This window comes from Schistocerca gregaria, chromosome 3 (genome assembly GCF_023897955.1).
Source record: "Schistocerca gregaria isolate iqSchGreg1 chromosome 3, iqSchGreg1.2, whole genome shotgun sequence".
Lineage (NCBI taxonomy): Eukaryota > Metazoa > Arthropoda > Insecta > Orthoptera > Acrididae > Schistocerca > Schistocerca gregaria.
The window spans coordinates 534,696,726-534,712,406 of NC_064922.1; the positions used below are offsets into that span (position 1 = coordinate 534,696,726).

Sequence of the window (15,681 nt, forward strand, 5' to 3'; positions counted from 1 at the left end):
ATGTAAACTGACTCTTTGGAAGTTGATGAGTAAATTTCTCTCTGCTTTCTTTAAGTAGACATATTTTGTGCTTATTTTTGGCAGGCTTGGATGTTACGGTATTCAATCTTGTTGCAATGACCTTTTGGTCACTAATCCTTGTATCCATCATGAAGCACCCTATTTTCTCAGGATTATTTTCTGTTAAGAGGTCAAGTATGTTTTCATAACCATTTACATTTCAAGTGCACCCCTAAACTAACTGCTACAAAATAATTTTTGGGGAAAGCACTTAGTACAGTTTCTGATGTTTTATATACCACTGGCTTCGAGCATATATTTTTGCCAACATATTGAGTGTAAATTGAAGTCACCACCAACTATAACCACATGAGTGGGATACTGAAGTTTTCTTTGAGCCTTTCAGTAATTATATCATATGACTCAGGGAGTCGGTAACAGGAACCAGTTATTAATTAATACCAGTTGTCAATTGTAACCTCTATCCATACTTACCTATGTCACAAGAATCATATCTTCTGAATCCATGCTGACTGTGTCAATTTATCTTTTTCTGCAAGGCAAATTCATAATGTTCTAACACAGTATATGTTCCAAAAGCCTTCTGCAAAAACTATTTCTGACTGCAACAAACATACCAACACCAGCTGCATTCTATATTTTCCACACACTGTTACGTCATTTGTAAAAATTTCAGCTAAACTTATCTACAATTTTAGCTAGTTTTCAGTATCTATGATCTGAGCTTCAGTGCTTTCTATCAGTGATTGGGGCTCTGGTTCTTTCCCAACACATGTACAATTTACTACTATAAAAACTGTGACTACAGGTTTTACAAAGAATGTTCAGAAATGCAGGCAGATATGTATGCTTGGCAAGAGTGACAGGATACAAATTTCACAGTATCTGAGTAGTCTGCATAAAATATTCAGAGATGACAATGAAGATGTGGAGCAGAAACGGAAAAAATTAAAGAGCAGTGTTCAGTATGCCTTAGACAAGTAGGTTCCAAGCAAGATCTTAAGGGATGGGAAAGACCCACCGTGCTAGAAAAATGCTCTGTGAACAATGACAGCTTCATCTCTTATTCAAGAAAAGTCAAAATCTAGCTGACAAACAAAATCTGAACAAAGCGAACATTAGCATTAGGAGAGGCATGAGAGAAGTGTTCAATAAAAAAGTAAAATTTTGTCAACTGATTTGAGTAAAAGCCCTAGGAGGTTTTGGTCTTATGTAAAATCAGTAAGCGGTTCAAAATCTGTTCATTCGCTTGGAGACCATACTAGCACTGAAACAGAAGATAATGAGAGATGGCCAAAATACTGAATTCAGTCATTTGAAATTGCTTCACCACAAAGAGCGTAACACAGTCCCTCCTTTCGCCATAGTACAAACATCGAAATGGCAGATATTGAGATAAGCGGCCAAGGAACAGAAAAGAACTACAATTGCTTAATAGGGGAGAGGCATTGGGACCAGATGAGATACCTAAAAGATTCTATAAAGATTATGTGAAAGAACTTGCTCCCCTTCTAGTAGCAGTTTATCACAGACTGCTGGAGCAATGAAGTATTTAGTGACTGAAAAAAAGCACAGGTAGTTTCCATTTTCAAGAAGGGCCGTATGACAGATGCAATTTTAGACCTACATTATTGATGTCAATCTGTTGTAGAATTGTGGAACATGTTTGATGCTCAAGAATTATGACATTTTTGGAAAACATAAATCTTCTCTATAACAATCAACATGGATTCCACGAACAGAGATCTTGTGAAACTCAGCTCGCTCTGTTCCTCCGAGAGATTCATAGTGTTTTGGACACAGGGCGTTGGTAGACGCCATGTTCCTTGACTTCAGGAAGACATTCGACACCTTCTCATACTGCTGTTTAGTGAAAAAATACGAGCTTATCAACCATCAGGCCAGATTTGTGACTGGATTCAAGACTTTCTTGCTGACAGAACTAAAAAATTGCTCTTAATGGAACAAAATGAACAGGCATGTAGGTAATTTCCAGAGTACCCCTAGGAAGTATGACAGGACAGTTATTGTTAAAAATGTACGTACATGACCAAGTAGAAAGTGTCAGACACTTTTTAAGGCTGTTTGCAGATGATGCAGTTATTTATAACACTCCCACAATATTACATGTAAGGTAATAACAAATAATTAACTTTTGTTTATATGCTCCAAAACACCATTCCGAAAGGATTACAAATGTTGTACACTACTCATTATGTACATCACTATACCGCCATGCACAAATGACAACATACACAAAGCACACACGGAGATGTGCACACCTTCAAATCACATAAGTGGAGAAGCCAAGTGTGTGTACAAGCGAAGCCACACCAACTTTACCTCTCTCACATTACATCACAACTACAGGAGAACATACAAGGTAACAAAATACGGCTGCCTTCCACTTAGTTTTGCAACTAACTGTTTCTTGCATCTTTACAGACACTGCTTATACCAAAAGGCCTCAAAGGAAACATACAGCAATTGGCCAGGTGTGCCCATGGTCCATGAAACGTAAATAATATTACAGACAAGAGAGCATCAATGAAATGAACACACGTCTACCAATGCTGCATGCCACAGCTTCCACATTTAGAGCCTCCGAGAAAGACCAACAGCATGTCACCTACTACAATATAAGGGGCAGCACACTACTGCATCCAGAGCCTCACAAATAGCAGAACAGCAACTTCAAGATTACAAGACGTGAGACAGAGATTTAAATCTCTAGAGACTCGGAGACAGTACAATGGCGCGATGCTTGATTACAAGCAATGAGACAGCAAGAATCCACATGTAGAGACAAAGGGACATTACAAGTCTAAAGCTCAGTTACAAGTTATGGGACAGATAGATAATCCGTGAAGCTCACATTTGTAGGCCAATTGTTATATGTACATAGTTTTATTCTTAGCCTTTTCCACATGTTTTTCTTGTAATGTGTTTGAACATGGAATTTGTTGGCTGTTGTACTTCATCTAATATTTGTAAACTTCTTCGGAGCTACACGAAGTTTCTCCATTTCAACAATAAGGGTTTAATAATTTTTAGTTAATATTCCCTCCCCTCACCTTTTTAAATGGCACCCTGTATTTTTATTTGGCAATTCATTTCCTCTCCTAAAGACCTATTCAAAAATGTATCACAGTGTACCACTCACTGAAACACAACAGTATTCATTACATAACACAACATTGACTTTGAGCCCACGATCACAAACTCGTCCACTTGCTGGAGTTGTCAGAAAACAAATGAAAACCAAGTAAAAACCTAACACAAAATTGACTTTGAGCACTTTTGAATGTTCTACTACTGGGCAGTGGTACAGGAGAGTCAAAGTGGTGACCCTGGACACCGATACACTCATTGAATGAAAGAATTATTTACTGCATCCAGTGTTGCCTGCTGAAGAGAATTAAAAGCAAGCATGATACAATCCTGCACGTCCTCTGGAGTTGTTGGAATATTGCGATCAACAACGTCTTTAATGCATCCCCAAAGAAAAAGAGTCCAGAGGATTTAAATCAGGAGACCTACCAGGCCAAGTAACTGTTCCTCCTTGATCAATCCATCTGGCAGGGTAGCTTCGGTTCAGAACACAACGTGCATGCAAGGCATTACCTGCTGGACATCCACATAAGCATTCTGGTTGTTAGCGACACTTCATCCAGAAGAGGAGGAAGAATTCGTCTGAGGAAGCTGGCATTCGCTGTGTTGTTAAGACTATCATTGATGAAATAAGGGCCAATAATTGTAGTACCAAGCATCCCACACCAGACGTTAACTCTCCATTGACACTGATGTTTCACCTATCTAAGTCATCGTGGGTTGTCACGGGACCAATAATGCATGTTCCTTGTATTCATCTGTCCTTTGTTTGAGAAGCAACTTTCATCAGTAAATAGAACATTGGAGAAGTTCGGATTCGCGAGGATTTGCTACTGTGCCCTCTGACAAAACTGTACACTATTCTGGAAATTATTCCCATGCAATTCTTGATGTAGGTGTACATAGTAAGGATGGAACTGGTGATGTTTAAGAATACAATATACACTGGTTTTAGCAATGCCAATCTCATGTTCAAGCTGTCATGTGCTCACATTTGGATTCATAGCAACGAAAGCGAGAACAGTAACTTCGGCAGCTTCGTTCCTGTATGCCTACTCTACACAACAGTATAAGGGCTAAACTACTGTACTAGATGCACCCGTACATAAGAAAACAGTATTGCAATTACTGTTCTGCTAACTTACATTCCCCATAGATGAGTAGCATTTCTACCTTATCTTCGTTGGTGTACATTCTACTCGCACAACTCTTCAAATGACAATGGTTGACGGAATTATGGGTGTGCATTCTACTTATGTTTACATTTGTCATCTGTCAACGTGAGTACATGGATGTGTCCCATTACCCCAAGTACCAGCACTAAGTGCTGTGAGCGTCAACGTCAATGTTGTGTTATGTAACTAATAATATTGTGTTTCAGTGAATGGTACACTGTGATATGTTTTTGAGTAGGTCTTTAGGAGAGGAAATTAATTACTGAATAAAAAATACAGGCCACCATTTAAAAAAGTCATACCATCTCTGTAAAAAACAAAGCTACATCGAAGGCAATCCTGTTGATTGATGTCTCCCTGATGGCTAAAGAACATTTGCTTGAAACATTTTGTAATTTGCATCTGGACAAACAGTTATTTAGGGTGGTCGTGATTAATGGGACACCCTGTATACAGGGTGTTACAAAAAGGTACGGCCAAACTTTCAGGAAACAATACTCACACACAAAGAAAGAAAATATGTTTAGTGGACATGTGTCCGGAAACGCTTACTTTCCATGTTAAAGCTCATCTTATTACTTCTCTTCAAATCATTTTAATCATGGAACGGAAACAAACAGCAACAAAACGTACCAGCATTACTTCAAACACTTTGTTACAGGAAATGTTCAAAATGTCCTCCATTAGTGAGGATACATGCATCCACCTTCCGTCGCATGGAATCCCTGATGCGCTGATGCAGCCCTAGAGAATGGCGTATTGTATCACAGCCGTCCACAATACGAGCACGAAGAGTCTCTACATTTGGTACCGGAGTTGCGTAGACAAGAGCTTTCAACTGCCCCCATAAATGAAAGTCAAGAGGGTTGAGGTCAGGAGAGCGTGGAGGCCATGGAATTGGTCCGCCTCTACCAATCCATCGGTCACCGAATCTGTTGTTGAGAAGCGTACAAACACTTCGACTGAAATGTGCAGGAGCTCCATCGTACATGAACCACATGCTGTATTGTACTTGTAAAGGCACATGTTCTAGCAGCACAGGTACAGTATCCATATGAAATCATGATAACATGCTCCATTGAGCGTAGGTGGAAGAACATGGGGCCCAATCAAGACATCACCAACAATGCCTGCCCAAACATTCACAGAAAATCTGTGTTGATGACGTAATTGCGTGCGGATTCTCGTTAGCCCACACATGTTGATTGTGAAAATTTACAATTTGATCACTTTGGAATGAAGCCCCTCATCCGTAAAGAGAACATTTGCACTGAAATGAGGATTGACACATTGTTGGATGAACCATTCGCAGAAGTGTACCCGTGGAGGCCGATCAGCTGCTGATAGTGCCTGCACACGCTGTACATGGTACAGAAACAACATTCTCCCGTAGCACTCTCCATACAGTGACGTGGTCAACGTTACCTTGTACAGCAGCAACTGCTCTGACGCTGACATTAGGGTTATCGTCAACTGCACGAAAAATTGCCTCGTCCATTGCAGGTGTCGTTCTAGATCTTCCCCAGTCGCGAGTCATAGTCTGGAATGTTCCGTGCTCCCTAAGACGCCGATCAATTGCTCCGAACATCTTCCTGTCAGGACACCTTCGTTCTGGAAATCTGTCTCGATACAAACGTACCACGCCACGGCTATTGCCCCGTACTAATCCATACATCAAATGGGCATCTGCCAACTCCGCATTTGTAAACATTGCACTGACTGCAAAACCACGTTCGTGATGAACACTAACCTGTTGATGCTGCGTAATGATGTGCTTGATGCTAGTACTGTATAGCAATGAGTCGCATGTCAACACAACACCGAAGTCAACATTACCTTCCTTCAATTGGGCCAACTGGTGGTGAATCGAGGAAGTACAGTACATACTGACGAAACTAAAATGAGCTCTAACATGGAAATTTAGCGTTTTCGGACACATGTCCACATAGCATCTTTTCTGTATTTGTGAGTGAGGAATGTTTCCTGAAAGTTTGGTCTTACCTTTTTGTAACACCCTGCATAAGTCAATTTTTACTCCGATAAGAGTCTTGTGTCAATGGACTACTACATTCAACATTTAATCTTCAAGCTTGAAATGCAATGTTGGTACAGTCTTAAGCTATGTCTTGTGATTTTTTGTTCTTCAGATGAATGTCCTATATGACAAGCTGTCTAGTCTTATTGTATGTACTTTATTAGGATGTGATGTAACAAGTGAGTACATTTATCTTACAATTTTTTGTCTGCTACTGTTACTTCTTTTTTGTTTAAAATATTTTTGTAATCACTAATGTAATTTTCAGGGTCCATTATAACTCCTGAAGAACATAATTTCGTAATTACTGAAACCAAGGTCAGGAATTCCAATAAACCTTTATTTACAACTGATGGCTGATTTTTTTCAACCTCTCCCATGTTCATATTAATGCTTATCATTAAAATCTTCCATTAATGAACTCATTGACATTAGTCTTAACAGATTTGCCTGTATTGGTTACCATTTCAATGGCTTGCTGACATCAACAGTTGCGTCGAGCTATGCCCACCAAACACACTGTGATAAAGGATGGAATACCAAGGAGGAGCTGGCTATCTGATGGCTTGGAAGTCAATTTTCATATATCGGCTTTGACAGAAACTGACTGTCACAATTCAGCCTCCTGTGGTCAGAACAAACAGTTGAAGTGATCACTCAAGGATTGTACACTACTGCCAAAGAACATGCCTAAAAATTTGACAAGTGCTGGCTTCAGGTTCTCTACATACTATTTAAGAGTGCACGAAACGTTTCCTAAAATGGAACAGTGGTCTTATAAATAAATTCTGTGTGAGATAATATGAAAGAAAGGCCCTCCATTGAATATTGCTTGAGTGTTTGGGGTCTGTACCAGGTTAGATCAAAGGAACACATTGAAGCAACTCATAGGTGGGCTGCTAGATTTGTTACCGATAGATTTGAGAAACACACAAATATTACAAAGATGTTTCAGGAACTCAAATTGGAATCCCTGGAGGGATGACAACATTCTTTTCAAGGAACACTATTGAGAAAATTTAGAGAACCAGCATCTGAAGCTGACTGCAAAATGATCCTACTGCCGCCAACATACATTTCACTTAAGGACCCCAAAGATAAGATAAGAGAAATTAGAGCTCATATGCAGGCATACAGACAGTTCTTTTTTTCCTCCTTCAATTTGAGAGTGTAACAGGAAAGGAAATGACTAGTAGTGGTACAGGGTACCTTCCGCCACAAACCATACAGTAGCTGACTATGTATGTAGATATAGATGCAGATGTAAAATCAGTTTCCCTCAACACAAAAAGGAAGCATACACTGGTCAGGCTAATAGCAGAAACCAGAGGAAAGCACTGTCGAGTGGTACGATACTAGTCATTACAGATTTCAGACCAGCACCATTCTTAAGGAAGGGAGGACAGAGAGAAACCAAGTTTTATGAGGAGCCAGAACTGAAACAAACATTTTGTTTGAGGAGGAAATCAGTGTGAAATGCCAGATATTCTTATTGAATCAGAAGGTTTGAGCACTGAAGAGTAAAATTAATCAACTACTTATTTGCATTGATGAATTAGTCATCAAATCCACCTGACACAATCTGCCTCCCTGAAGATAATGTGACCAATGACATTATAATGTGACCACTGACATAAGTATGTTAAAGGTTGTCAATAAAATTCTTCTGGGTTAGAGACCGCATTGTCATTTATAAAATTCCAACGTTTCGGCGTCTGTTGCAAGACGCCTTCCTCAGGGTGTGTTGCTAACTGCTGAATGAGCGCAAGTGTGGGTACATATATACTATGGAAGAGTGTTGTGATTGGATGTGAGGATGAGGAGGAAGGGTACTAGGAGTTCATTTTATTGGCGTTTGCATTGCGTCTTGTTATTGGCGGAAATAGGCGTTTTCCATTGGAGTTTCCTTTACTGCCTGCCATTGGTGGAAATCGGCGAATAGGAGACTTAGCGGCGACTGCAGCGTAGCGTTGTTTACTAACTGCCTAGTATCGACTAGGCCGCGTCAGCGCTCTGTGTACCATCCTCCGCTGTGGCCTACCGCACGCCTATTGCTTTGTGCGAGCTGTCCTTCCGCAAAGCTGTCACAGCAGGCAGCCAAGACGCTGGAAGTCTGTACCCGTCTTCTCTGTTCATATTATCGGGTCGCTTGGCTATTTCTATAGCCCCTCTAATCTTCCTCCTCAAACTAAACGGCTGTTTCGCCAGTACTCGGGCCTCTCGAAATTCGATGTTCATCCTGCACTGCTCATGATGTTCTGACACCGCTGATTTGCTATATTGTTTGAGGCGGATATATCTCTCATGTTCAGTTAGCCTCGTGCTTATTGGACGCCCAGTCTCACCTACATACACCAGTCCACATTCACACTCGATTTCATAAACTCCGGCGGCATGAAACTTGTCAATTGTATCTTTTGTCGAGCCCAGAATGTCTTTTATTTTGTTGTTGCTACGAAAAATCGTCTTAATACCTGCCCGACGGAGAATTTTGCCCAGACGTTCAGTAACCCCTTGTACATACGGTAGCACGGCGGTGTTCTGTGCTTCGTTCTGTATTACCCTGTTGCCCTCCTCCTTCGGCGCCATGGTTTTGCGTATCAGCCTCATGTCGTAGCCATTAGCTCCAAAAATGGTCCTGAGGTTCTGCAGTTCAGCTTGCAGGTTATATTCATCGCTGATCCTGTAGGCTCTCTTAGTTAAAGTTCGCAGGGCCGAATTCTTTTGCATAGGATGGTGGTGGGAGGATGCATGCAGGTACCTGTCCGTGTTGGTGGGCTTCCTGTAAACTCTGTGTCCAAGCTTCCCGTCTGGCTTATGATAAACTTCTACGTCGAGAAAAGGCAATACCCCGTTCTTTTCAATCTCCATGGTAAAATGAATTTTGCCGTGCTGCTGGTTAAGATGTTCGTGGAAGTTCTGAACCTCCTCTTCTCCGTGTGGCCAGATAACAAAGGTGTCATCCACATATCGTAGCCAGCATTCCGGGCGTAATGGCGCGGACAGGAGTGCTGTTTCTTCAAATGCTTGCATAAAAATGTCTGCTGCAGCAGGTGAAAGAGGGGAACCCATAGCAACACCGTCCATCTGCTCGTAAAAATCCCCTTTCCACCTAAAATAGGTGGTCGTCAAACAATGGCGCACTAGCTCGCTGATGTCAGGTGCCATGCGTTCCTCTAAGATGTTCATGGTGTCCGTCACGGGTACATTCGTGAACAAAGATTTCACGTCAAAACTGACCATCAAATCCGTATCAGAGACACGCTTCTCTTTCAAAAGTGCTATAAAATGGGTGGAGTCCTTGACGTATGCATCTGTATGTCTCACTAAACGTCTAAGCTTCGGAGCCAATTCTTTTGCTAATTTGTAGGTCGGCGAGTTGATACTACTCAACCCAGAAGACTTTTATTGACATTGACAATGGCCGCAGAAGCCTACGGTTACATTTATGTTAAAGGTTATTGGATTTAGGTTAGAATCTCACTTCTGGAGAGCAGAAATGATGAAAGAGGAAGCTGCCACATTCATCTGAAATTGTCATAAATTTAAGAATACAGAATAATAAGCTCTGCTTTGATCAGCATATGGAAGTATCTGCAAAAGAAGTAGAATTTCCCAATGAATCCTTTGTAACGGTATGTGTCTACTCAGCATCTGCAGGTAATTTTAATCTGTTCATAAGTCTCTGTGTAGCTCTATTGGCCTATTTAAAAGTTAAAAATAACGAAATAGTGGTTACTGGTGATTTAATATAGATTTCCTATAGAACTCTTCCAGTAAGACTTTATTGCTCTAGTTAACATTATCACTCAACTTAATTCTATAAATTTCCAAACTTTTGTGGTCTTCAGTTCAACAATTGGTTTGATGCAGATCTCCACATTAGTCTATCCTGTGTGAGCCTCTTCACCTCTGCATAATTAGTGCAACTTTCATACATTTTGAACCTGCTCCAGTAGTCAAGCCATGGTCTTGTTCTACAATTTTTACCCCTCCGCCCACACGCACATTTCCTTCCAGGGTAGCTAACTGGAAAAAGAGCCTAATTAAAGAAATTATATTACAAAAACAACTACTCATGGCCTGTCAGACCGTGATATGCATTCCCTTATATTCAGTTTTAATGCTAACAAGGATACAAAATCTATTAGATCTGTCTTCAGAAGAGAAGTCTGTATGCTAGAAAATTTGTTATTTTAGGAAACTCCTTAAAAACATAAACTGGGCTGAGGAATACAGTCCTCATGACATGAATAGAAAATACAATAATGTATTAATAAATAAGACCGTACCTAAGTGAAAACTATTCTCTCCCAAAAGTAACCTAGTTCACAACTGTCTACAAAAATTCATGAATTACTCACAGAATAAATGTACCTTGCAGCACAAAAAGAAAACTGTCAGTGACAGTCACCATGATGATGACAACAATGATAATGTTATAGCTCACTGCAAGGCATACCACAAAATACTGATAATAGTAAAACATGTATCACAGCTACTGCATTACACAAAAAAGATAGTTGCATCTGGTAACAAAATAAAGACAATATGGGATATAGTAAATGATGAGACTAGCAGAACCAGGTGTGAGGATGAGGAGATAGTTTTAACAGTAAATAATATATCGGTAACAGATATGCATGTACTGGTACCAACTGCATATAGTGACAATATTTTTTTAACAAGCATTTCATAAATGTCACTGAAAAGATGGGCTTGTTGCGGTCAGTAAATGCTGTCATGAAATATCTCACATTAGCCACCATAAATAACATCAGTAATATGAATATGGCCCATACTACACAGGCAGAAGCAATGTCCAACAGAAAATCTTCAAAATCAAAAACACAAGTGGTTATGATAAAATATCAGTTAATTAAAGAGTGTTTTTCTGAGTTTAATAACATATTAAATTATTTGTCTAACCACTATCACTGAAATATTTCCAGATCAGTTGAAGTTAAGCCTCTACAGGGTGAAAAGTGTTTAAACCGACGAACTCTGGGAGGTTGTAGGGGACATCAAAACAAATATTTTTCCCTAATGTCATTTTTTCCTATGAGGAATATTTAATCCAGTAGAGGAAGATTTCTGTGGTCGCAAATTAATTAAACCAAGAAACACTTTTCCATTTTTTTTTATTTTTTTTTGACCAAGGGACAACACATTAACACAACCAAATTTCAATTACAGTAGCTTTTCAAAAATGCCTCCCTTGACATGTAAACAAAGGTTACACCGTCGGATCATGTTTTGTCTGACATGGGCAAAACCCCAGGAGTATCCTGAATTGTTCATGCTGCTGCTATTATCCGGGCAACCAGATCCTCTTCTGATGCAACAGGAGTTGCGTAAACAGGGTTGCGCATCTAGCCCCACACAAAAAAGTCGAGAGGGGACATATCTGGGGATTGAGCTGGCCACGGTACAGGACCACCCCTACCAATCAATGTTTCTGGGAACCGTCGGTCCAGGAATCGACGCACACAACGACCGAAATGTGCCGGCACCCCGTCATGTTGGAACCACATGCGTTGTCTTGTAGGGAGCGGGACATCTTCCAGCAATTCTGGCAAAGCTCTGGCAAGAAAATTGTAATAGTGCCGGTCATTTAATGGCCTAGGTAGCAGATGCGGCCCAATTAAACAGTCCCAACAACACCGATCCACACATTAATGAAGAACCACACTGATTGAAGGATCCCGCTCCACATGCTGCAAGACAGCTTCCTCAAATTGCAGCGTTCTTACCGTGCGACAGCGTCCCTGTCCAGATAATCTGCTAAATGACCCAGTCTCTCGCAGACGTTGGTACACAGCAGCAACAGTTGTATGATGCAGGACATGGCAATTAGTATATTGTTGTTGATAAACCCACTGTGCAGCTCGTCTGCTGTGGTGCTCTACGTAATCCACACCAACCATGTCAGTGTACTCACTCCAGGTGTATCACTCCATTAGTAAACAAACACAATGCACTACTACACTGATGGACAGCAGTTGCCTACAACTGAAGAGCGCAATACGCCCTCTAACAACTGAAGATCTTAATACGGCCTGTAACAACTGACGAGCGTAGTATGGCCTCCACCGGTTTAAATAATCCTGATAGGAAAAAATGACATTAGGGAAGTATATTTGTTTTGATGTCCCCTACAACCTCCCAGAGTTTGTTGGTTTAAATACTTTGACGAAATAAATATCACCAAGCTTCTGTACAATTTCACTTTTGCCAACATTCTTGAATTTTTCATAAAGGTATTATATCAGTGGCTTTTAACAAGCTGACAACAAATAATATATTGTCAATTACAGTTTAGATTTGTAAAGAATTCCGATACTGTGCTTAATTTGTTAGGCACTAAATCACATGCTAGTGGTGTATTCTGTGATTTTTCAATGTCATCTGACTGTGTAAGTCACTGCATCTTTTGGTGCAACTCACATTATCTTTTGGTGTAACAGAAACAGCCACAAAATTGTTCAAATTATATCTCTGACAGGAAACAAAGAGTGTCAACAGGAAAGAGTCATGCTTAGTCATCATCTAACTGGGAACTGATTACATTTGGTTTCCCACAAGATTCCATCTTAATATCCCTATATTTTTGCACACATTAATGACCTTTCATTAGTAGCATTTACCGGAGGCCAAGATAATTTAGTTTGCAAGTGATACAAACATTGCAATAAATATCAAACATAGTGCAACTTTAAAAATATCAGTAAATGAAATTTTCATGGATATTAATAAATGGTTCGAAACCAGTTCTTTGTCACCAAACTTTGAAAAGACAAACTGAACACAGTTTAGAACTTGTAAGATGTTTCCTCCCAGCATATGTCTGAAATATGGTGACAAGCTCATAGAAGAGGCTGACAGAGTTAAATTCAAGGGATTGCAAATTCTATCAAGAGCAACATACTACAGAACTTATAAAGTCCCTAAACAAATCGTTATTTGCAATGCAGATGTTGTAAAATAGAGGTGATATAAAAATATAAAAGTTAGCAGACTTCACTTATTTTCATTCCATAACGTCATATAGGGTAACTTTTGGGATGGCTCATCATGTCAAGCTAAAGTTTTCTATGTCTAAAAGCATTTATACAAATTGTGTGTGTTTGTTTTTAAGTTAATGGGCATTCAATGCTGAGGTTATCAGCACCATTACAAATATTAAAAGAAACAAACGGGGATAAAAGAGCTAAAAATGGTGTCACACTGGCAGCAGTAAACCAACAAAATGACACTCACTTGCACCTATTCGCATTGACCCACACAATAACTGCATCTCACATGCCATACGACAATGGAGAAAGGGTGTAAGATGCTATATTTAGAATTAAAACTTAAAGAAAACAGAGGATCTAATAATGTGACTGGCTAACCGCTTACAAAAAACAAGGGCGAGCCTGTCTGTAAAATACCTCAACAGTGCTTAAACCGAATGTTGAACAAGAAATATGAGAGAAGAGCTGAAATAGCAGCACCTGGAAAAGTGGCTGGCTCACCACTTACAAAAAACTTGGGTGAGGGCTCACTCAGTTAATATATTAAGAACATGTCCCCAAGATCTTATGAAAAAAGTTGGACATATCACAAAACCTTAGAACTTTAACCACATTTATTTTAATGTCACTTAAATATATATGGCAGACTTGTCAGCAAATCTGCTGCCTTCTGGTCTGAAAATAAAACACAGCCTAGTAAACTGTTGCATACAGTGATCTGTACGCCACAAGCACCGCATATTGAAGGGTCCTCTTGCTGGAGCAAGAAGCCATGCATCATGGGCTGTGGCCTTTGCAAAGACGAGTATGGAGAACCCCATCCCGCCTGGGTAATTTGAAGGCGACACAGCTGTGTCATGGACTTCACAAGATCCATCTTATTGTCTTTCACTTCCAGCCACTCTTTTACCCATTCACACATGGATCTGTACATCAAGAGTGAAGTGATAGCATACCAGTGGATGCACACTGAGGATCACGACAAGTCTCCTTCCCTACTACAACTTTCCTTTCATTCCCACCAATATCCATGTGCCCTGACACCCAGCAAAGAGACACCTCCTTTGCCAGCCTTTGTAAGCAGAGAAGGGGGTACTGCATGTCCTGGACTACCTTATCGAATGGATAGAAGCATCACAGAGACAGAAAGGCATTCAGAGAGCAGAATACATGAGGATTTTAGTAGGCATGGCACACATCATCTGCTCTACAGCTATCAAGATCACAAATAATTCAACATCAAAAGCAATGAAGCCTAGAGACAAACAAATCTTGAGGACATGATCAGGGAAAACAACACAGAAGCCAACTGAATACTCCTATTTACATCCATCCTTGAATACAGCTACATGTTGTGGTTGGCAGGAGAGCCAACCGTGTTTTTCTAAAGGAGGCCGAAATGCACGCGTCTCAGCTCATGCAGGCTGGCGTGAGGTCTGGAACATGACAAGGGAATTAGATGTGAGAAAAACGGACGTAGCTGATGGAATACTTAACTTTAATCTATGAATGACAAACATCGCTCTTTATGGTACATGATTTACAATATCAATAGTACGGATACTGGCGACTTGCTAGGTCGTAGCAAATAATGTAGCCGAAGGCTATGCTAACTATCGTCTCGGCAAATGAGAGTGTAGAAGTCAGTGAACCATCGCTAGCAAAGTCGGCTGTACAACTGGGGCGAGTGCTAGGAAGTCTCTCTAGACATGCCGTGTGGCGGCGCTTGGTCTGCAATCACTGATAGTGGCGACACGCGGGTCCGACATATACTAACAGACCGCGGCCGATTTAAAGGCTACCACCTAGCAAGTGTGGTGTCTGGTGGTGACACCACACTACACATAGGCATGGTGCTCTTTAAAATGTCAGAAAATATTGTGTTACAAACATAAACCAGAGTTCAGTCTAAAATTATTCAGGGCCTCTGCAGTAACCAGGGTCACAGTAAGTTAAAATCCTGGATCTGAGTCTGTATGTGCCCCATACCAAGGGCTCCAGCACACACTTTGCAAGGATCCCGAACGACCTCGTTGCCCATAGACTATTGGTAAAGAGTCATTCCATAGCTGGACAAGCAATGGTATGGGATGCTTGTGAATTGGGGGCAGCAAAGAACTTGCACACCAAGAGGTGTTGACACCAAATGGTAAGTGTGGTGGTTCACTAACCTCAGCACTGGAACAGGTTACGGGGCTGGTACTGTGAGCACCCATGACCAGCCTGATCACCTCGTGGTGTTCAGCATGAATGATCTTCATGTAAGAAGGTCTTGCTGACCTGTACAATGTGCACCCATAGGTCATGTGCAATCACACGAAGA

The 15,681-nt window shown here is 40.6% G+C and overlaps 1 protein-coding gene across 3 annotated transcripts in view; it reads right to left on the minus strand.

Moving 5' to 3' along the window:
• LOC126356258 (tRNA pseudouridine synthase-like 1) overlaps nucleotides 1-15,681 on the minus strand; it is a 93,821-nt gene that overhangs the window by 11,127 nt on the left and 67,013 nt on the right. Inside the window, exon 6 of one of the 3 annotated variants that reach the window (XM_050007096.1) lies at nucleotides 10,161-10,371. The exons of the other annotated variants lie outside the window; for them this stretch is intronic. Coding sequence (XP_049863053.1) covers nucleotides 10,249-10,371 — 123 coding nt within the window. The 3' untranslated portion in view covers nucleotides 10,161-10,248. Of the gene's footprint in view, nucleotides 1-10,160; nucleotides 10,372-15,681 lie in introns of those variants that run through there. 3 annotated transcript variants of the gene reach the window in all.